Source organism: Periplaneta americana, chromosome 4 (assembly GCF_040183065.1).
Source record: "Periplaneta americana isolate PAMFEO1 chromosome 4, P.americana_PAMFEO1_priV1, whole genome shotgun sequence".
NCBI classification, from domain to species: domain Eukaryota; kingdom Metazoa; phylum Arthropoda; class Insecta; order Blattodea; family Blattidae; genus Periplaneta; species Periplaneta americana.
Window position 1 is genome coordinate 15,110,352 of NC_091120.1, and position 24,356 is coordinate 15,134,707.

The 24,356-nt window shown below is 38.2% G+C and overlaps 1 protein-coding gene and 1 non-coding gene across 2 annotated transcripts in view; both read left to right on the forward strand.

Annotated features, from left to right (window-relative positions):
• LOC138697544 (uncharacterized) overlaps window positions 1–24,356 on the forward strand; it is a 123,236-nt gene that overhangs the window by 77,538 nt on the left and 21,342 nt on the right. The window contains exons 3-4 of the mRNA XM_069822877.1: window positions 16,562–16,849; window positions 19,191–19,377. Of these exons, the coding sequence (XP_069678978.1) occupies window positions 16,562–16,849; window positions 19,191–19,377 (475 nt within the window). The remainder of the gene's footprint in view (window positions 1–16,561; window positions 16,850–19,190; window positions 19,378–24,356) is intronic.
• Window positions 896–969, forward strand: TRNAS-GCU (transfer RNA serine (anticodon GCU)). Its single transcript has one exon. It is a non-coding gene; the product is annotated as a tRNA-Ser (tRNA).

Genomic DNA, 24,356 nt, shown 5'->3' on the forward strand with positions numbered 1-24,356 from the left:
TAATTCAACATGGTTGCCATCTATTTCAAAACACAGCTCGCAACGTTCGACTGTAGCCCTAAGGACATTCTTGAATATCTCGAAAAATTGCAGTCTTCATTATAATCCCTTAAATCCTGATTATCTTTCACTTTAGTTTTGTACACTTCGGGCTTAATAAACCCGCAAGCAAAGTATTCCAAGCACGTTCTGCTCCAGGATAAAATTTGTTGTTAACTAAACTGTATATTTTGTGTTTACTTCCTTTTAATTTGTCGATCTGTCGTGAATACGTTTGTTGAAAGTTTTTTTCTTTCTTTGTTCCTTTCAAAAATGGGGTGCGCGGTTTATTCGAGGCGTAAGTTCCTTAAACTTTGGTTTACTTTGAACTTACAAAATCTATTATAAATTCTTAATTTCAGATGATATCGTCATTTAACATTTCAGTCACATCTGTTGATTCTGTTGAAAGGTTTTTCGAGTATAGTGAAATGATTATTGTTACAAAGCCCATATAATTTCAAGGAAAAATTGTTCCGGGGCCAGGTATCGATCCCGGGACCCTTCGCTTAGCGCGCGAACGCTCTTCCGACTGAGCTACCCCAGGAACTATACACGACACCGTCACAATTTTTCCTTTGTATCCACACGACTCAAATGAGCTGACAAGACGCCAGAACTCAACTATGGGTGCACACAAATACTTGTGTGACTTAAATTGTGGCTTTCTGTTAACGTATCTCCAGTAACGGATGTATTATACAAATCTAGTTTTCAGGTAGTAGCTCCCTGTAAAGCAGGTTTGAATAATTTCAAGGAAAAATTGTTCCGGGGCCGGGTATCGATCCCGGGACCCTTCGCTTAGCGCGCGAACGCTCTTCCGACTGAGCTACCCCAGGAACTATACACGACACCGTCCTGGGGTAGCTCAGTCGGAAGAGCGTTCGCGCGCTAAGCGAAAGGTCCCGGGATCGATACCCGGCTCCGGAACAATTTTTCCTTGAAATTATTGAAACCTGCTTTACAGGGAGCTACTACCTGAAAGCTAGATTTGTATAAAGCCCATATACTGGGTGTTCAGTTGAAAGTGTGTCATGGCTCGCTGTATGCCGTCACGTGGCTAGTCGATGAGCCTAGAGAATTCAATCTTCCTACACTTCCGCAGAGGTGTATTACTTATCTGCCAGAGAAGTTGCCTAGCGAGTACGGCGTTCATTCAGAAGAGTACTTACCGATACGTACGGTAACGCCGGTAGTGGCAGGAATGTGAACTGTTTGGAAACATGAACTGAGGCGAGATTTTTCTTACTGTCGGGATATGGGGAGAGGGTTAAGACGATTACTTACGTATTTGTTGACATTAACTTCGACGGTCAACATGGACACGGAGCATTGGATTTGTATTGTGGAATGTTGCCGTACGCAACCGATGATAACAAATACCCTGCGTACGACTTGGCCGCGCAAAACACAGTTCGAAAGAGGTTATGGTAGCACACAGACCGTACAGACCGCCATCTGTTGCTACGACGTTCAAGTTATACCGTACACGTTCTCAAGTTCAGATTGAACGCCTTGATTAATAGGCAACTTCTCTGACACAAAAGCTGAAACTCGCTTCAAATCGCTGACTCATCAACAGTGACGTCATGACACACTTTGAAATGAACACCCAGTAGTTCTGTAAGAAAAAATATGTAACATCCAGGAAGTGTTTACTCATCGTCATCAAGGTTCTCCTGATGCTTAATAAAAGACCAAATTTAAGGAAACCAAATAACAAACAACTCAAAGACAGGAAAGCTTGCGGACCCGACGGCATCTTCAACGAGCACATCAAGTCATCAGCCGAGATACTACTTCCAACACTAACAAACCTGCTGAATGCATGCCTGCGAACGGGAAATATTCCAACAACATGGAAAACGTCAACAATTAAAGTAATGTACAAAGGCAAAGGAGATCCATGCGACCCTAACTCTTATCGAGGGATCGCCCTAGAAAATAACCATCTGAAGATACTGACAAGGCTGATCACACAAAGGATTACGGAAGAGATAGAACAATCAATCCCAGAAGAGCAGTTTGGGTTCAGAAAGGGAAGAAACACAATCCAAGCCATCAGAAACCTACTGGACGACATAGATACCGCTCTACGACACCCTCGAGGAAAATTCCATGCAGTATTCACCGATTTCTCAAAAGCATTCGATAAACTGAACAGGAGCATCATCTCCTCAAAACTAGAGTCCATAGCCATGGAAAATAAAGACCTCACATGCCTGATCCACAACATTCTGAGTAGTAACAGTGTACAGATCTCAGACAGCATAACCTTGTCAACAAACATCACTCAAACAAATGGAGTGCTGCAGGGAGACCCCCTCAGTCCTCTATTATTTAACATCGCCACCCATGACGTCGTAAAATCAATAAGAGAAGAATCTACAGATGTCAAGATCTATATCTATGCCGACGACATGGTCCTGGGATCTCATGACAGGAGTGAACTCCAAAAAGCAACCTACGCGCTGGAAAAGTGGGCTGACCAAAAATGAGCTGGAGATAAACATGCAGAAAACCGAACACATGATATTCAGGAAAGGGGGGAAGATATCTCAACAAGACAAAAATCTTCCTGAAACAAGAACCTCTACAAACAGTAAACCAGGCCAAATACCTCGGACTGACACTACAGACCACAACAAATTCATTCAGGGTACATACCAATCAAAGAGCTACAGCAGCCACAAAAGCCATTCACGACATCAGAGAACTAACCAAGCTATCTCTCAAAACAGCGATGATCATCTTCCACACCAAGGTAGTCCCCATACTTACATACGGACTAGACCTAACTTGGGACAAACTGCGCACGAAAGACCTCCATACCCTAGAGAACGTCAAGGCTCGCTTCTTGAAGGCTGCACTAGGAGTATCAAAACACACTCTATCCAGGCTGGTGTACGTGCTCGCCCAAGAGACCTTCTTGATAGAAGAACTCAGAACAAAACTCGATCTGCCCTCCACTTCCAACTGGAAGAAGGCACTAGACGAGAGGATAAGGAAGAGGGAAGACATCTGGGAGGATTTCTACATAACGGAGGCCGTGATAAACCGGACCTGGACAGACACGAACCAGAAGCTCCGCCACTTCGTGACATCGCTGGCGGTTCATGGATACCACCACAAGATATGCAGAATTCAGTGTTTCCACGAACCGGACGACAACTGTGTGTGTGTCCTATGCAACAAGACATGTGATAGATACCATATCCTAGTCTGTGGGAATCGGCAGCTATCAGTCATTAACTTTGTTCAATCCAAGTGACTTTCATTTATGCACAATTTGTGCGCTTTATTATTATTATTAAATAACAAACAAGACACCAGAACGCGCAAAACGTTACAATCTGTGGAGTGTAGGGACCGAAACAAGTTCTTTGCGCAAATGGTGAGTGCAGGGGGCCAGTCCAATGACCGCTTTGGGGTAAAGCATTGATTGAAGTCGAGCGTCTAAAATGCCACACCTATCTATCGCCTTCTGCCACGCGCACCTTACCCCTTAGCGCCGTGAGCCGACGCAGCCCGCACTACACTAACGCACTGATAGGCTCCTACCCTAGATCATATATGTAACAGATATGTCGGGGTTATAGGCTTTGAGGTTAACAACTTTTGTCAGGTTTACTACGCTGCCATCTAGTTGTTACATAAAGAGTCACGTCATAATTCTCATTTGAATTGCATACAGCAGCATGAAACGTTGAAAAGCTCTGTCTCTGATTAAATTTATATGTTGTCTGTAAGTCAGTCTTCTATCAAGATAAACGCCGAGATATTTTACAGCCGAATTAAAAGGTATGTTTTGTTGTTGAACTGTGAGTTCTTCTGGTAAGTGTGGGAATCTTTTAGTGAAAACCACTGCCTGTGACTTAATTCCATTAATCTTTATTCGCCATTTTGTAGACCATTGTGTAAGTAAATCAAGAGCTGCTTGCATTTGTTGACAGGCGAAAATAATATTATAATGTCTTGTATACAGAACTGTATTAGCGACTGTGCTGCCATCTCGTGTTCGTTTACGGCGGACGGGTGGAGATCCTGGCGGTTGTTCTCTTCAGAGTGCTGCCGATTTTAACGTAGCGAGGAGTTATGTTACTTATATGATCTAGGCTCCTACCATTCGCTTGTCATAGGCTCCACCCAAATGCGTCGACTTTAGTCCAGAGATCCCAGGAACAGAGTGTAGACTGAAAATGGTGCGGGGTATTTATATGTGAAAAATATATTAGTCCGACGTAGAATTTAATAGGCCTGTACATTTATGGCCTTGTTGGCTGACGTGACGCCATTTTTAAAGCTCTGGTGCACAGGGTTTTTGAATGACACTTAACTTTGATTGTAAAAAAAGGTAAAGGTATCCCCGTAATATGCCATGAAGGCACTTGAGGGGCATGGAGGTAGAGCCCCATGCTTTCCATGACCTCGGCACTAGAATGAGGTGGTGTGGTCGGCACCACGCTCTGACCGCCTTTTACCCCCGGGAAAGACCCGGTACTCAATTTTATAGGAGGCTGAGTGAACCTCGGGGCCGTTCTGAAAGTTTGGCAACGAGAAAAAATCCTGTTACCACCTGGGATCGAACCCCGGACCTTTCAGTCCGTAGCCAGCTGTAACTTTGATTGTAATTTCCCATAACTTTACTTTCTTGGATTATTCAATACAAAAAGTTATGAGAACTATTAATGCTACATGAATTATATTGGAAGATACATTTAATTTTTTTAATTTAATTTTCTTTATGTTTTAGGAAAATTTTCTTCTGAACAAAAATTGGTTATTTTGTTGCATTTGAAAAATATCCTTCAATATTTCTATAAAAATATGTCTAAAATTCATTATTAAAATGTAATAGTTTATCTTACAATTTTGAAAGGCAGTATCAAAATTATGCTACAGATATTTTAATGAATGTACAGTAGTGGCAAAAAAAACCCGGACTGACCCTTGTAGCTGATTTCAGAGCCTTGTTCACAATGACAGGACGATAGACTGGTAACTAGACTTTCGTGGTTCGAATCTTGTCTGGGAAGGAAACTTTCTTTTGTTCCTTATTCAAATTGATTCCCAATACTTTTCGATTGCAGCGATATTTTACTACATAATAAACTTATTATTCCCAGAACATGAATTTTACCAGCTTATTTTCTAATGGCTTTCGAAATGAAACTACAACAATTTCAATAGATTACTCGCTATCTTGTGAATGCGGGCGTGGCATGCGCAGTGGTTCATTTCGGGGACTTTGATTATTCCGTTAGTCCGTTTTTTTGCCACTACTGTACTTTTAGGAGTAGAATGTCAAGGAGATTTTGAATTTATCTTCAAAAATGGCTTCCATATTATGGAATTACTGTGTTCTGGTATCTTTTGTTTTAATTTGGGCCCAATTTTTTTAAAACTAAACTTAAATTTAAGCTGTTGCAGCAATGATATCCCTACATAGTTTCAGTAGATTGTAATTCAAAAACTGAATATTTAACTTTTAACTTCAAGTGACAATTATGGGAAAGCCACATTCGGTGACATTCAGTACCGCATGATGTACAGGAAGTAATTTGCCGTTTGGTCAGTATGTACACTCGTTGCCCATTTTTCAGGCCCAATGTAATCCTGTAGACCTCGCAGGTCCCACGGTTGGTTCGCTGTTTGCATAGCGATGGCAGGAACCGACGACCACTAGCTGTGACGTGAGTCAGCACATGTTAGGGAAAGGAAATCGACTCAACGACCGTCTACTACTAGATCCGTACCAGCGACATGAGCAGCGTGCTGTGCAACTCACGACCGCATAGTTCACGAATATCCGACGCCTAACCCACATACAGAAATGAGTTCGCGGAATCAACACTACGTAAAATATAAATAGTTTACGAAATTGTATCAATTTGGTATTGGTAGACGTAACTCAGATGTCTGAATCATGACACGGCCGTGATTCGAAGATATGACCATCGTCCGACAATATAAAAACAGAAGAAATTGTATTCAATATCAACAACAATGGCGCTACAGCCCCTCCCAAGCCCTGGCCTCCTTCAGAAGTCGCTTCAATTCTTTTCTCTTTCTCCAGCTTGTCTCCTCCATCTTCGCACAGTGCCTTTGGTCTTCCCACAGGTCTTTTACTATGGGATTTCCCATTCAAGATGTTTTTAGTATAGTATTCTTCTTCCTAATCTTCTTATGTTACCTGCCCATCTTAATCTTTCAATTTTAATATCGTCCACTATCTTTATATAAGGCGTAGACTTCTTTATTCCACCTTAGATATCAACGTCCGTTACCTTCTATTGGTCCATAAATCCTCCTCAAAACCTTCCTTTCGAAGAAATTTAATGCAACTTTCATAGACTGTGTTAGTATCTAGGTTTCACATCCGTAACTCAAAACAGATTTTATTAAGGTTTTGTTGTTTAGTCAACTGTCTGATTCTACTTGCCTTATTAATGCTGTATCAAAAAGAACGGGTGCTAATCCATCACCTTGCTTCAACTCATTTTGTACTTTAAAACTATCTGTAAGATTTAATTCTATTTTTACATGACTATTACGCTTTTACTACGTCATACTACTTTTGACCAATAAAACGGTACGAAAGGACGTGTTTCAACCAATCATGGCTGTTTATCACTACAAATTTATCACTTCCCTAGCATTTGTTTATTTTTATCACTTCCCTAGCATTTGCTTGTTTATCACTTCCCTAGCATTTGTTTCTTTGTTTGCCAACATTTCAAACTGCAAATTCTTTACGGTACTATAAAACATGCTTTGCGACCGTCATTTGTTTTCCACATAGATGGTCGACTGAAAATGGCGGCTCTGTTCAAACATTTTGGTGAAGATAATATTAGTGAAATAGAATTTTATTAGGTCAATTAATATATATTTTATTGCATTCTAATCTGTATATAAATTCTTCTGTTTTTATTATCTCCTTACCATTTGTTTCTTTGTTTGCCAACATTTCAAACTGCAAATTTTTTACGGTACTATAAAACATGCTTCGCGACCGTCATTTGTTTTCCACATAGATGGTCGATTGAAAATGGCGGCTCTGTTCAAACATTTTGATGAAGATAACATTAGTGAAATAGAATTTTATTAAGTCAATTAATATATATGTTATTACATTCTAATCTGTATATAATTTCTTCTGTTTTATCATCTCCCTACTATTTGTTTCTTTGTTTGCCAAACTGCAAATTTTTTACGGTACTATAAAACATGCTTTGCGACCGTCATTTGTTTTTCGCATAGATGGTCGGCTGAAAATGGCGGGTCCGTTCAAACATTTTGGTGAAGATAACATTAGTGAAATAGAATTTTATTAAGTCAATTAATATGTATTTTATTGCATTATAATCTGTATATAATTTCTTCTGTTTTTATCACCTTCCTACCATTTGTTTCTTTGTTTGCCAACATTTCCAACTGAAACTTTTTTTTCGGTACTATAAAACATGCTTTGCGATCGTTATCTTCCCACATTAGAGGTCCTGGGCACATATTTTCCCGTTAGAGTGTAAAGGAACTCACAATATACTAGTCGCGAGAAAATGTTCAAAATTTAATTAAAGCGTAAGTATAGGGGAGAGTCGGGTAGTATCGGACAGTGCGTTTCTTTTATCTACCACCATATGGTAGTACCTGAATGACATGGTTACGTTTCTCTATGCAACATCATAGAAACGTAACCGTGTCAACCAGGTACTATCATAGTGTGGTAGATGAAAGAAACTCACTGTCCGATATTACCCGATGTCCGATACTACCCGACTCTCCCCTATATTTGGTAACGTAAGCCTATGTGCTCTGGACCCCTATTGCTGGAAGATTGCCTGGCCGATGCTTACTACATAATTACCGTGTAATGTTATATTCGTTATTCCATGATGCAGTTGATGTAAGTGACGTGTATGTTTTACTGTTATAAATGTCAAATAGCTTTTTCGAACAAAAGTGAACATTTCCCTCATATTTTCAAACAAAACCAGACATTTCCAAAATATATTTGTCTATAAAATGCACAAAAAAATTACTAAAATCATAATTATTGGCACCATTAGAACAACAGACGTAACATACACGATACACAAAATTGTCGTGGTAAAGTGAAGGCTCGGTGCAGTTTTTTTCTACTTCCTGAAAAAAAAATAGGCCTACTATTTTGGAAATGACCGGTTTTGTTCGCAACCTCTACATTTGAGGAATGTTTTACTGTTTAATTTATGTACGTGAGTTAGTAACCACTGCTTGCTGGATCGCATCCTATAGTTGCATAAACTGCCTTCTCAAGGATTGGACAGGCAGTATAAGCATCCATAGGATGTTATCCAGCAGGCAGTGTTAGTAACATTTGCTGGAAAAACTAAAAATTATCTGAAGTAAGGAATTGAAATGTAGAAAAGTAAATAAGGAATAAAATAACTGAAACGGTAATACATAAAAAATATCAAATAAAAAGGGATTAAAGAGACAACTTACCAGTATATGAAGGACTCTTGTCGAAATTTTACCAAAACGATAATAATAAACTTTTCGCGAAACGCCCTAGTACTATTTAATTTACTGATTATCGTAATTGTTACGTATGTCAGTATTTCTTTCTACGCAGGAGGGACCCGAAGACTGGCACTGCAGCCTGAGGCTTATTGTGCTTACCACTCCTATTCTGTGAGTGATTGGGTAGTCGAACGGCCGTGCTCTTGTACAAGTACAGCACGCCACACTGTGAATTTAACCTAGGCTATTGTATGGATCATGATGATTATGATGATTAAATGTGAATTAATGAAGGCATAAGGAGTCCGAGGTCTAACGCCGAAAATTACCCAGCAATTCTGCTTAAATTGGTTGAGGGAAAACCCCGGAAAACCCTCAACCAAGATTTGAACCTGGGCCTGCTGTTGACCATTACTCAACAGCGGTGGACTGCTTTCAGTATTAGGTGTTTGCATTTTAAATGTATAATAGACGTGTTTTGTTGCTGTAAACGGAGTTTTAATTCACTTTCTGCTGTTCTTTTTGGAGATTTCAGTTAATCCACATTTTCGTTAATTCGGACAGTTTATCCCCCATTATTCCGAATTAACGAGGTTTTACTCTACATGTTAAAAAAATAAAACTCGTAGCCTATTGCTGTAAATCTAGTAAATGGACAACAAAAAATGTAATGATATTATTGTTATGCGTTAATGCCTTTTCCCGGAATTCCTAATAAAATTTTCGTTGTGCGGATGCAAGAGATTGATAGATTTGGTATACTAAGTACAGTAAACTGGGGTTACTTTGAACACAGAGGAAACGTTGAACATTTTTTCAGAAAATCATATTTAGGTTTCTACATGCTGTACTTGTTATATAGATGGAGATAAATTATCATAAAATTATTTTCATACCAAATTTACCTCTATCTATACAAGTGCAGCATGTAGAAACCTAAATATGATTTTCTGTAAACAGGTACAAAGTTTCCTCTGTGTTCAAAGTAACCCCAATTTACGGTAAGCGCGCTCCCGCGAAGAAACAAGCAAAATAGAAATTGTAACGGACATTTTTCCGAATAGGTGTGCAGTTAAACGTTTCACATTAATACAGAAAACTAAAACTATATTCATAAATTTAATTAAGATATTGATAAATGTATAGTAAATATTAAAAATGTATAACATAAAAATAATGATGCTCGCTACAACAGAAATTCACAAACAACGGCTCACAAAAACGGCGTCTTTCCGCCTAGACTGTTGGGTTCTCGTTTTCTGCAACAAGTTTTGGCACAATCCAAAGTGCTTATAAAATCGAGTGTCTACTGGTTAGGGCTAGGATTTTGATTACCTTTAAATCATGAAAAAATGTCCTAAAAACAATGCATTTATCACCTAAAAATCTTTTAAAATGCCCTTAAAAATGCCCCAAAAATTGTTCTTACATAATTGGCTTAGTAGGAAAAGAGGTTTTCTACTATTTCACATTTAGACTAGTAATTAAATTAAGTTCTAGTACCAACATTTAAGTTTATTTAATTTTACATATTTTTTCTAAGTGCTACACTTTCATTAATTATTTTACCTGATGTAGTTTCCATTTAGTCCACCACGAGGCCATTTTATCCAGAATTAGCAGATATAGAGGAGTCTATATTAAGGGGTGGTTGACGTGTACTATGTTAAAATGGCAATATTTGTGTAGAAAAACGATTAAAATATTATACAAAATAATGGGTATTAGCCACCAGCATAGCTTGGTCGGTTAACTCGCTTGCCGCCAATCCGGAGTTGCGCTCGGTCGCAGGTTCGATTCCCGCTTGGGCTGATTATCTGGTTGGGTTTTTTCCGAGGTTTTTCCCAACCCTAAGACAAATGTCAGGTAATCTATGGCGAATCCACGGCCTCATCTCGCCAAATATCATATCGCTATCACCAATTTCATGGACGCTAAATAACCTCGTAGTTGATACAGCGTCATGAAATAACCAAGTAAAAAATAATGGGTATTAATGGACAAAATATGTAGACAAAATATCAAAGCAAATAAACATTATTTTATATTAGACTAATAATGGGGATTTATGGCCAAAATTAAATGAAAATTCTTCAAAAATGTCCAAATAAAACAAAAGATGCTCTTATGAGTTGAAACAGACAAAAAATGAAAAAAAAAATGCCTTAACAAATATGTCTTAAATCACTCAGTTTATCACACAACATATAACACTCTTCGGAAGGCAAAGTGGGAGGTTTACGAAGAAGTGCACTGCTTGGCTGAGAATGGGTCAACGAGAAGAGCAGACATTATAGCCATCGATCGCCGGAATCAAAGTAGCCTCATTCTTGACCCCACTGTCCGTTTTGAGAAGGATGATCAACAAGCCAATAATGTTAACGATGAAAAGAAGTCTATTTACAACCCATGTATTCCTCACTTCAGTGAGAGATACAAAATGAATATTAATACATGGGAAGTGAAAGGACTTCTTTTTGGCGCTAGGGGAACTTCATTTAAATTAACCAAAACCATTCTCCTTTCTCTTAAATTTTCTAATGAGGACATTAACAAAATTTGTCTAATGGTATTGAGAGATTCATTATCCAGTTTACACAATCACTTGTATAATACTATGTAGTTTTTTCTTCACTGCATTTCATTACTCTTCAATGTATTTTCATCTCATGTTTCTCCGAAATCAAATTGTACTTTATTTTTAAATTTACCATTGTTCCGTATTCTCTCCGCAATCATATTGTATTTTTCATTAAACCTCTGCTTTGTATTCTGGATCCTAGTGGTCAGCCGTAGATTTCGGCCAGATGTCCCATATTGTGGAATTTGTTGTAAAGCAGCTATGTTTCTGGCTTACTAGAAAAAAGATGCAATTTCATCAAAATCCTAGGCTATCCCCACAGTTTATTATATACAGTCGCGAAGCTTGAGGTGATTTTTTGCAAATCTCGCGATAAAGCGCTCCAAGCGGTTAGCAACTAGAAACAATAGACTGTCCACGGTCGACTTTGGATTTAGAGTGGTCTGAGTCGTATTTCCATCGAGTGCTAGGTCGTTGCGTATTTCGCATTGATGCTTGTGCAGGGAAGATATAATGACAAAGAATGAAGCATATCTTTATAATAATATAAAGTTTTGCGCTCTTCATTTCGAAAACACACAATTTATGAATGAAAACAAAAATAAATTAATCTGGAATGCAGTTCCAACTTTATTTGATGTTTCAAATAAACCTGTTCTGTTATTACGTGCAGATGAGCAACAAAAGCTTTGCACTAATTCTACGTCTGTATCAGCAGATTCCTTAAATAATTGTACATTTTCAGACAACTTAGGCCTACTTTTTTCAAAGGATATGTTTTTGATTATAGCTATTAATTTTGTTGTTATTTTTATTTGTTACTTTACTAGAGACGTAGAGAAAGTAAGTCTGTTACAATAAAATTTATTGATCACGTTTCATTTCCAATTCTGGTGTGATTATTATTGCTTAACCTCATCCCACTTTGTTAGCTACGTAAGCCTACACTACAAGTACCGGTACACGTAAGTTACTCCCATTAATTCATATTTCCATTATTATTGTTATTATATTATTGTCGTAAAGGGAAATTCAAATTAATATTTATTGGTTTCAGAGTTCATTATCGCTATAATCTTGAATGAGTGGAGCGATTATAGTAAATTTCAGTTCGTTTTGAACAAACAAAATAGTACATTATGCAACGAGCCTATAATGAAGGTAATTAAGAAGTGAGTATGGATATTTATGAAACAAGCGCAAGCGAGTTTCATAATTTTCATACGAGCTTCTTAATTACCATTATAGGCGAGTTTCATACAACTTTTTATGCTCGACCATATTTCTAACTTGATATTATTAATTTTATTGTATCTGACCTGTAGCAATATCCTGTATGTTGTGAGATGTGCCCAGACGCGAAAGTATTGATTTTTTCCGAGGAACAGATGTCCACATTGACCTTGCTAGACCATAAGAACCTACAGAGATAACTTACTTACTTACAAATGGCTTTTAAGGAACCCGAAGGTTCATTGCCGCCCTCACATAAGCCCGCCATCGGTCCCTATCCTGTGCAAGATTAAGCCAGTCTCTATCATCATACCCCACCTCCCTCAAATCCATTTTAATATTATCCTCCCATCTACGTCTCGGCCTCCCTAAAGGTCTTTTTCCCTCCGGTCTCCCAACTAACACTCTATATGCATTTCTGGATTCGCCCATACGTGCTACATGCCCTGCCCATCTCAAACGTCTGGATTTCAAGTTCCTAATTATGTCAGGTGAAGAATACAATGCGTGCAGTTCTGTGTTGTGTAACTTTCTCCATTCTCCTGTAACTTCATCCCGCTTAGCCCCAAATATTTTCCTAAGCACCTTATTCTCAAACACCCTTAACCTATGTTCCTCTCTCAGAGTGAGAGTCCAAGTTTCACAGCCATATAGAAGAACCGGTAATATAACTGTTTTATAAATTCTAACTTTCAGATTTTTGGACAGCAGACTGGATGATAAGAGCTTCTCAACCGAATAATAACACGCATTTCCCATATTTATTCTGCGTTTAATTTCCTCCCGAGTGTCATTTACATTTGTTACTGTTGCTCCAAGATATTTGAATTTTTCCACCTCTTCGAAGGATAAATCTCCAATATTTATATTTCCATTTCGTACAATATTCCCGTCACGAGACATAATCATATACTTTGTCTTTTCGGGATTTACTTCCAAACCGATCGCTTTACTTGCTTCAAGTAAAATTTCCGTGTTTTCCCTAACCGTTTGTGTATTTTCTCCTAACATATTCACGTCATCTGCATAGACAAGAAGCTGATGTAGCCCATTCAATTCCAAACCCTGCCTGTTATCCTGAACTTTCCTAATGGCATATTCTAAAGCGAAGTTAAAAAGTAAAGGTGATAGTGCATCTCCCTGCTTTAGCCCGCAGTGAATTGGAAAAGGATCAGATAGAAACTGACCTATACGGACTCTGCTGTATGTTTCACTGAGACACATTTTAATTAATCGAACTAGTTTCTTGGGAATACCAAATTCAATAAGAATATCATATAATACTTCCCTCTTAACCGAGTCATATGCCTTTTTGAAATCTATGAATAACTGATGTACTGTACCCTTATACTCCCATTTTTTCTCCATTATCTGCCGAATACAAAAAATCTGATCAATAGTCGATCTATTACGCCGAAAACCGCACTGATGATCCCCAATAATTTCATCTACGTACGGAGTTAATCTCCTCAAAAGAATATTGGACAAAATTTTGTACGACGTCAACAAAAGTGATATTCCTCGAAAGTTACCACAGTTGGTTTTGTCCCCCTTTTTAAAAATAGGTACAATTATGGACTCCTTCCATTGTTCTGGTACAATTTCCTTTTCCCAAATAGCAAGTACAAGTTTATAAATTTCGCTATATAATGCACTTCCACCCTCTTGTATTAATTCTGCTGGAATTTGATCGATACCTGGAGACTTGTACTTTTTCAGATTTTCTATCGCAATTTCGACTTCTGAAATCGTGGGTTCGGGTATAAATGGCTCAGCAGTTTGTATTTCAATATCATCCCGATCATTTCTATTTGGCCTATGTACATTTAGTAGTTGCGCAAAATAGTTTTTCCATCTGTTTAGGATTGATGAAGAGTCTGCAAGCAAGTCACCATTCTCATCCTTGATCACGTTTACCCTTGACTGATATCCGTTCTTAAATTCCTTTATACCCTTATATAAATCTCGAATGTTTTTATTCTTACTATTTGTTTCTACCTCATTCAGTTTTTCCTTCAAGTAACCTCTCTTTTTATTCCTAAGTGTACGACTTGCTTCCCGTCTTTCATTGAAATAATTATCTCTATTCTCCTCAACTGGATCCTGTAAGAATTTCAATTTTGCCTGTTTCCTTCTTTCTACTACCATGCAACAATCTTCATCAAACCACGGTTTCTTTTTCTTAGTTTCATAATAACCTATGCTCTGCTCAGCTGCAATTTTGATACTATCTCTGATATTTTCCCACACGCTATTAACATCTAATTCTTTCTCAACTTCGTCGGAACTTTCTAAAGTGGCAAACCTATTCGAAATTTCGACCTGATAATTTTGCTTAGCTTCCTCGTCCTTTAATTTCAAAATATTGAATTTAGTAATATTAACTTGTTGCTCTACTCGCTTGGCTACTGATAATCTTTCTCTTAATTCTCCAATCACCAAATAATGGTCAGAATTACAGTCTGCACCTCTGAAAGTTCGAATATCTACTATACTAGTATGTCTCCGTTTATCTATCAAGATGTGATCTATTTGGTTGTGTGTCAATCCATCTGGAGAAGTCCAAGTATATTTATGTATATCCTTATGGGGGAATGTTGTACTTTTGACAATTAAATTTTTCGATGTGGCAAAGTTGACTAATCTAACTCCATTGTCACTACTAATTGCGTGTAGGCTCTCTTTTCCAATAGTTGGTCTAAAAATATCCTCCCGTCCTACTTTAGCGTTGAAATCCCCCAATAAAATTTTCATATGATATCTAGGGAACTGATCAAAAGTATGTTCCAATTCCTCATAGAAGCTATCCTTTAGATAGTCGTCTTTCTCTTCTGTAGGGGCGTGAGCATTTATAACTATGATGTCGCACCATCTACCCTTAAGTACTAAATACGATAACCTGTCACTGATAAATTCGACCTTTTTTACTGCTGAGTTTATTCTTTTATGTACAAAGAATCCTGTTCCTAATTGGTGATTATTGTTTCCTTCCCCATAATACAACAAGTAATCTCCTATTTGTGATATGCCATTCCCATCTAACCTAACCTCTTGTACTCCCACAAAGTCTATTCTATATCTAGCTAGTTCTTTTGCTACTAATGTTACCCCTCCTGTTCTATAAAGACTAGTTACGTTCCAAGTGCCAAATCTCAAAACCTTATTCCTTTGCTGTGGTCGTGCCAGAGAATCAGTCCTATTCCGAGGCTTACTGTAGGAATTCGTAACAAGCTGTTTTTTACGGTGATGGGTTGTTAGCCCTTCGCCCAACCCCCAAGCTGGAGGACCACCCCTTATCGGCTGTCCACGACTGCTTATTCAATATATTCGCAGCTACCCTCCATATCTGGAGGCCGTCTCCTCTATCCGCAACCTGAGGACGCGCCATGCCGTGGTGATAGGGACCCACCATACATGGACAGAGATAACATTGAAATAAAATTAGACATTGAAAAACGAGATGACAAATTGTATTTATTTGAATATTATTTACAATTAACGCTAATTATTATAGTAACAGAACATAACCTTCTGCGACAGTATTGGATTTCCAGCCTCCGTGACTTTTCGCTAATTCTCTTTCGATTGCATATCCGAGAATAATCGATACTTAGGTTTTATAACGGTAGAAAGCTGACCTGTCATTGGCTGAACAGTTGTAACCTGAGTCGTCATTGGCTGAAAGACCTGACCCTTAATGAGTATTTGTACTTTAATGACATGCATTAAAGGGCTGCTACCAGGTGTATAATTACTACATTTCGGCATTGTCGAGCATAAATAATATTAACCTATTTCTTGCAGGTATCTTCGAGTTTATGGTGGAATTTAATATACTTCATTAAAATAATAAATGAACTTTATCCATTTAATATTTCAATAATGGAAGGAAGGTGTTAATTTTTGCAAAAGAACACGACAACGAAAGTGTAACATATTTTGTCACCTGCTAGGAGAGATCTGTGATGATGAGGCGATAGTAGCGATCCTAGTGGTGCATTTTTACTACATATTGAGCTTCGTGACTGTATATAGTAGACTGTGCTATCCCTACTAATGGTAATGTCAATATCTAAAACTACCTCCGGGCCACCTTTGGTTCATCTACCTAACAATTTTCCTTGACAATAATCACGTGATAATACCGATACTTAAGTGTAGTGCATAGTGTTTACATTGAACTACGCAATGTGTTTGCAGTGAGGTCCAGCAGCAAGTCTAGTAGCGCCCCTCGATCGGTGCTTCTGCAGCAACTCAGCAATTCGTCTGGAGATGGAAACAACCACCATCGGGCTCTTCACCACTGCTCGTCGGGTTCTGACAGTCCCCCAACGTCGCTCCTGGTAGCTGATCCTGCCGAACGCACCAAAGGCAGTCCCAGTCCAGACAGCAGCTCTACTTCGTCAGCAAACAGTCACACACCCAGTCGCCCGGTCGTGAGATCAATGCTGAAGCAGAAGAATCAGCTCCTCAAACTAAATTCTACAGGTACCTGGTTCATTTATGATATCTGTGTATTTGTTCAAAGTATTCCTAAGACCATATGCTCAGGCGTACTAATAATTAATTGCCTCTAAATACTTGTGAAATAATCAGAAAAAATATCGCAGTTAATTTTCACATCAAGTTTCTTCAGTTATAAAATTGTTGTAGCAAAAGTTATCAAAGTGATTAAGTAGGGGAGAAGTGGGTACAGTAAGACAGGGAGAACAGTGAGACATTTGAATAATTTCAAGGGAAAAATTGTTCCGGGACCGGGTATTGATCCCGGGACCTCTGGTTGAATGTCTATGAATACGACCCTTTATTTCCAGGTTCAGTTCAGAACACTACAATGAAATAATGCGCTCTGGCGGTAAATTACAACACTATTTTATGATTCATTCGGACATGCGGACAAGTGAGCGATACTATAATAAAAATCCGAACGCAACGAACGAATTTTTTTCCGGTAAGTGAGCGCCTACCTTTACATGAAGTTCTTGGGGCATCTTGACAGAAATTTCCCTTGTATATAATATACTTCGGACAGTTGATTAAACAAAAACATATTCTGTCAGTCCTTTGTATACTTCTTTTTTTATTTGCGACAGGCAAAAATCACACGATGAGCGGTTGGGAATGGAATTTTCAGTTTCACAAAACGTATCGTCTGTTGGTACTCAATATCACCCTTTTCTTTTTATCTGAAATAGATCTACTACTTTTTGTATAAATTCCAATCGTGTAATTGACGAAGAAGAGGTAGCATATTTTCTTGTTGTCCCCAATGACTCAATTTTCACAAAATTGTCATGCGGTGATTTCCTTAGATTATGTGCGATAAAAATGTATATAATACCGAAAATGTTAGCCTATATGGCCGGAGCAACAGAGCAAAGATTGTTGCCTATACGTGGCCTGCTTACTAGTTGTTTCTTTCTTGTTTTAGTTGCCTATTTAACGACACTCTATAAACTGCTAGGTTATTTATCTTTGATGGAATTGGCGAGATAGGGCGGAGGATTCGCAGTGTGATATCCTGACATCTGCCAAAGAGTTGGGGAAAGCCTCGACAAAACCCAATCAGATAATCGGGCCAAGTGGGAATCGAACCCATGCCCGGACGCAGCCGCCTGGGCTACGTCAGTGGTTTGCAGGTTCTTGAGTAAATTAGCAATGGTACTATATGTTCCTAATCAAAAAGAGTTAAAACTTACTTACTTACTTACTTACTTACTTACTTACTTACATACTTACTTACTTACTGGCTTTTAAGGAACCCGGAGGTTCATTGCCGCCCTCACATAAGCCCGCCATTGATCCCTATCCTGAGCAAGATTAATCCAGTCTCTACCATCATATCCCACCTCCCTCAAATCCATTTTAATATTATCCTCCCACCTACGTCTCAGTCTCCCTAAAGGTCTTTTTCCCTCCGGCCTCCCAACTAACACTCTATATGCATTTCTGGATTCGCCCATACGTGCTACATGCCCTGCCCATCTCAAACGTCTGGATTTAATGTTCCTAATTATGTCAGGTGAAGAGTACAATGCGTGCAATTCTGTGTTGTGTAACTTTCTCCATTCTCCTGTAACTTCATCCCTCTTAGCCCCAAATATTTTCCTAAGCACCTTATTCTCAAACACCCTTAACCTATGTTCCTCTCTCAAAGTTAGAGTCCAAGTTTCACAACCATAAAGAAAAACCGGTAATATAACTGTTTTATAAATTCTAACTTTCAAATTTTTTGACAGCAGACTGGATGATAAAAGTTTCTCAACCGAATAATAACAGGCATTTCCCATATTTATTCTGTGTTTAATTTCCTCCCGAGTATCATTTATATTTGTTACTGTTGCTCCCAGATATTTGAACTTCTCCACCTCTTCAAAAGATAAATCTCCAATTTTTATATTTCCATTTCGTACAATATTCTCGTCACGAGACATAATCATATACTTTGTTTTCTTGAATTCCTTTATGCCCTTATATAAATCTCTAATGTTTTTATTTTTACTATTTGTTTCTACCTCATTCAGTTTTTCCTTCAAGTAATCTCTCTTTTTATTCCTAAGCGTACGATTTGCTTCCCGTCTTTTATTGAAGTAATTATCTCTATTCGCCTCAACTGGATTCTGTAAGAATTTTAATTTTGCCTGTTTCCTTCTTTCTACTACCATGCAACAATCTTCATCAAATCACGGTTTCCTTTTCTTAGTCTCTTAATAACCTATGCTCTGTTCAGCTGCAATTTTGATATTATCTCGGATAAACCTTCCTACTCTCAAATGAGATCCTGTATTTTATTACCGGTACTGATTTCCCTTGTTATAATTATTTGCAGGTTCGAACTTCTCGTGTGGTGCCGTTACATACTGCCAGGGTTGCCAGTCACAGGCATCGCTTCAAATTTTACCTCCTGGCAATGATGATGAAGTAATTATTCTTAGAAGTGAGATTGAGACATTGCAGACGGAGCTGGGAATTGCAAACGCAAGACTTCAAGACTCTGAAAGACAACTCAAAGACAGGTAGTAACAAATTCTCTATTATACCCGCTATAACTTGCTGACGAAATATTAGCCTATCAGCTGTGTGCAATCATAGAACACCATTGGTTTTCTCTCCTCGCAGGTTTGGATATTAAATTGACTTAAAAAAATTTCTTGAAATACTATACATATTTTAAGAACCATTCAACACATAGACGTAGGCAACATAAAGTAATTATATAAGAGACCTTATCATATTCCCTATTTTCATTTATACTAGTAGAGTCAGAAAGTACCGGAACTTCGCGTGGCAACGCCATGCTCTGTAGGCAACTTCTCTTCCTCGTCCGTGTAGTATGTGGCCTACTCTCCAGGCGTTTAGGCTCAGTGTACCGACCGGTCAAAGGGGAAGTAATGCTTGAAGTGTTTTTCGGTATCCAGGGTCTCGTAAATTTCAAGTTTATTCCTGAGAATAGAACTCTGTCAGTAAGGAGGCGCATGTTGCAATTTTTCGGCGTCTTCGTCATTCAGTTCGACGAAGAAGAACCAACTTGTGGCAAGGACAGAATTGGGTTTTTCAACATGACAGTGCCCCTGCACATCGGTCGCTCATGGTGAGCGAATTCCTCGCACAACACAAAATATCTGCCCTTCCACATTCTCCAGATTTCTACCTATTTCCAAAGGTCAAATCCCTATTCAAAGGGACAGCGGTTTGCGTCAACAGAAGAGATGAAAATTCATGCGACGCTGACAGAAGTGTGTTACTGCCCAGAAGGCGTACTTTGAAAGCGGTGTTGTGTAATTGGTTACATGTCATCTGCAACAAAGTTTTATACACATGTTCGGTTAGTTTTGACTCTACTAGTAGGCAGAAATCTGCTGGAGCAAGATCTGGAGAATATGGTGGCTGTGGAAGAACAGGTATTTTATGTTGTGCGAGGAATTCGCTCACCAAGAGTGACCGATGTGCAGGGGAATTGTCATGATGAAGAACCCAATTCGGTCCTTACCACAAAAAATTGGATCTTTTCCGTCGAACTGCATCACGAAGACGTCGAAGAATTGCAACATGCGTCTTCTTACTGACAGTTCTATTCTCAGGAATAAACTCGAAATTTACGAGACCCCGGATACCGAAGAGCACTTCAAGCATTACTTTCCCTTTGACCGGTCGGCTAAACGCCTGGAGAGTAGGCTACATACCACATGGACGAGGCGGAGAAGTTGCCTACAGAGCCTGGCGTTTGCCACCGGAAGCTCTGGTGCTTTCTGACTCACTAGTATTTTGAAAATATGTACAACTGTAAACGAGAATACCAAAATGTTAAATTCGTCACCTTGAACTATGAACAATGCAGGTTTTAAGTGCAGTTCATTCATACATCACATATTCATTATATATGAGGTCTCGCCTACCTCACTGAATATTACACGATTACTATGAAGTAGCCAATGTGTATTATCACCATTTAATTCGAGAAAAATTCGTTCCGGCACCGGGAATCGAACCCGGGACCTCTCAGCTCTACGCGCTGAGTGCTCTTACAAGAGGAGTTCGGCCGGCACCGTGGATCGTGTCACGGCATAGCTCAGCTGGAAAGAGCATTCAGCGCGTAGAGCTGAGAGGTGCCGGGTTCGATTCCCGGTGCCGGAACGAATTTTTCTCGAATTAAATGATGACAATTCATTCATATTTAATTAAGTTTATATCATCAAACATTTAGTCAGTAATAAAAGAAAACCATTATACCTGTATTACACCTTACAAAACTTTCATTTCAGATACTTTTCAGCCCATTATCTGAATTTGGTTGGTAAATGAGTTGGTAACCAAAATAGCTTGAGTTCTTTTCTACATAATATTGTAGTTGTTGATTACATTTATACAGCCTTTGGAATCTCTACAGTTATATCATATACAGACATGTGAACCGTAAGTAAATTCATTAATTTCATGAGGTTATTCTTTGAGATATTTCAAACAAGAAGTTCAATACAGATTTGCTCGTTTTTGCTTCATTTTGGAGATAAAAATTGTTTATATGAAACATTTCAATAGCGTATTTTGGAAAAGTCGTTGATTTAATTCCCAATATGCTCAGTCAACTTAAGAGAGCAGAGTATTGTAATAATAAATGATAAAATGTATTATAGTTTTGTCCTTTAAATGTGCACAAATTTGATCCGAACAAATGTAATATTTTAAAATTCCTTTCTAGAACGAAAAGTTAAATTTGTTCAGATCAAATTTCTACATATTTAAAGGAAGAACAAAAAATTCTTTCAATACATTATTAACATAATACACTGTTCCCTTAAGTTGATTGAGCATATTGGGAATTAAATCAATGGCTTTCGCAAAAAACATTATGAAATGGGTACCGGTAGCTCCTTCGAGAAAACAAATAGGTCTACATAGGCCCTACTATAGCCTACGTGAAAGAAATCATTATGAAAAATGAAAGACCAGCTGTTACGTTTAGATATTAAGGGCCGTATTCATAGACATTTTTAGCGCGGGCTTTCGGTGGATGATCAGCGAACTAACGTTTTTCGTATTCATAAACCAGTGTTAGCTATATGATATGTTATGAATCCTGTTTAGCACGCTCGTAGCGCGGGCTAGCGAAATGTCTATGAATAGTACTGTTAGCGACTGGTAGAACGTTCAAGGTCTAAATTTGTCTGCCAAAATTGCTGTCACAATTAGTAAAATTGTAATGGAAGCTTTCGAAACTATAACATGTAAACTACGAACATAAATTCAGGAAAGAAAATGTTTTCGTTCACGTAGTTGAAATCTTCGCTTCCTTTAATTACTTTCTAAAATTACTTCAAAGAATATTTAGCTATTCTTTTTTTGAAAGCATCTCGATTAACTGTTTTTTAAACTTTCTTTAATGTCTCAAATATCCTTTACTCCTTACATTTCAGAATTCAGACAATTCTTTATAAAAAAAAGCTTCCCTCTCATTTCAGGCTTCTGTTTTTTTAGACGTGCAAGATTACGAGATATAGGCCTACGTTCATTTTCTTCGAAGTTTTGTTCTTCAGTGCCTTGGATTAGCGTTAGGTGTTTTTGTATAGGCATGACTATAACAAAATATAACATTGTACATATACCAACATCTGTAATTCCAGGAAATGAGTATGGCTTGTATTGTTTAGAATGGGATACTACCACAGTCTAGTATATATAGTCACGAAGCTTGAGTTGTGAGCAGGGACGTCGCTAAGGGGGGTGCGAAAGGGTGCGCAAGCACCCCATAAAAAATCGGAGCACCCCTTTCCGCACCCCAAAGGGCATTCAAAGCCCTGATTTGGGAAATTTAGTTAAAAAAAAACTAGGCATAAGTTATTTTGAAGAACGAAAACAAATATATTCCTGTAAGAGTGTAAAACAAATTTCATTAAACGCCAGAAATAAAAACAAGCCATTATTCAAACTGTAAGCCTACATAACATTTGACATTCTACACGATTCACAGTTAAACGCAAATCAACGTTAATCTTGTTTTTATTCCATCATTAAATAGCGTTACACCTGCTTGAACGTCATTAGCATTAATATGTATCGGTGCAATGCAGTCGAGTCGACAATGAATATTCCCGGATGTCGGACTCATTATTGGTAAGCCTAGATATATTAATTATTATTTTTCAACATATTTAACACTTTTATTAAATGAAATTAACATGACTATAATCTACGTAGAACAACAAGACTAGTGAAGTTTCAGGAAGATTGAATGAATTTGAATTTTCATTAGATGTCATATTAGCTGTGTTACGAACTGAGCATGTATCACGACAATAATGTACCTGTAAGGAAATCTTTCCTCAGTGCGGCAGAGCAGTATACAGTTGACTTCTATCATACTGAGTGTGTTCTTACGAGTAACTAGTTTAAATAATATTTTGTTCATAATTATAAGATAATTAGTGATTTGGTTGTAAAAAGGCAAATTCTACAGTCTGTTATAATATCTACCGGACAAAAACGTAATATTTCGGACTTTTTTTTAATTACGCAGAAACAAAGAACAGTAAGTGAAGATGAGGATGTTACGATCGAATTTGAAAGTGAAGTGAATGTGCTAGAGTATGATGTACTCACGCGTAATGTGAGTGAAAAGGGCTTCCCTCTTGATTTTTTCTTTTTATTTTAGTAGGTTATTTTACGACGCTTTATCAACATCTTTGGTTATTTAGCGTCTGAATGAGATGAAGGTGGTAATGCCGGTGAAATGATTCCGGGGTCCAGCACCGAAAGTTACCCAGCATTTGCTCATATTGGGTTGAGGGAAAACCCCTGAAAAAACCAAAACCAGGTAACTTGCCCCGACCGGGAATCGAACCCGGGCCACCTGGTTTCGCGGCCAGACGCGCTGACCGTTACTCCACAGGTGTGGACGCTTCCCTCTTGATATAGCTGAATCAGTATCAGACGGTCCTCAACAGTTCGTGTTAAATGAATACCCGAAAAGAACATTTGGGAAGGAGGAGAAAAGAAGTTTCCAATCTGAATGGTTTGAATCTTTCCTCTGACTGGAGAATAGTGTTCCCCAACATGCTGCATTTTGTTTCGCGTGCCGTTTTTTTCGACTGAGAGTGGTCGCTGTTCATCTCTGACAACGAAGGGCGGAAAAAACTGGGAAAAAAAGCATTGTCCGCCGAAGCAGAGATAAAAAAATGAAAATGTTGAATCACATAAATGTTGTACTGCATGAGAAGAATACCGACGCATGAAAATAAGAGATACATAGTAATATTAATAAACATATATGTATAGTACAACGCAACTGCATGAGAGAACATTTTGGATTTTTTATAACCGGGTATACTTTACATAATGGGGGTAACTTTACACATTTCTAGAAAAATGTTTAGAAGACAGCACATTACAGACAATGTGTAGCAACTCCGTGGAACTGATACTATGTGACAACAGCACATATGTGTGGTAGAATGAAGTGTGTGCCATTATTAAAACTGTTATACACCATTTTTCTAGA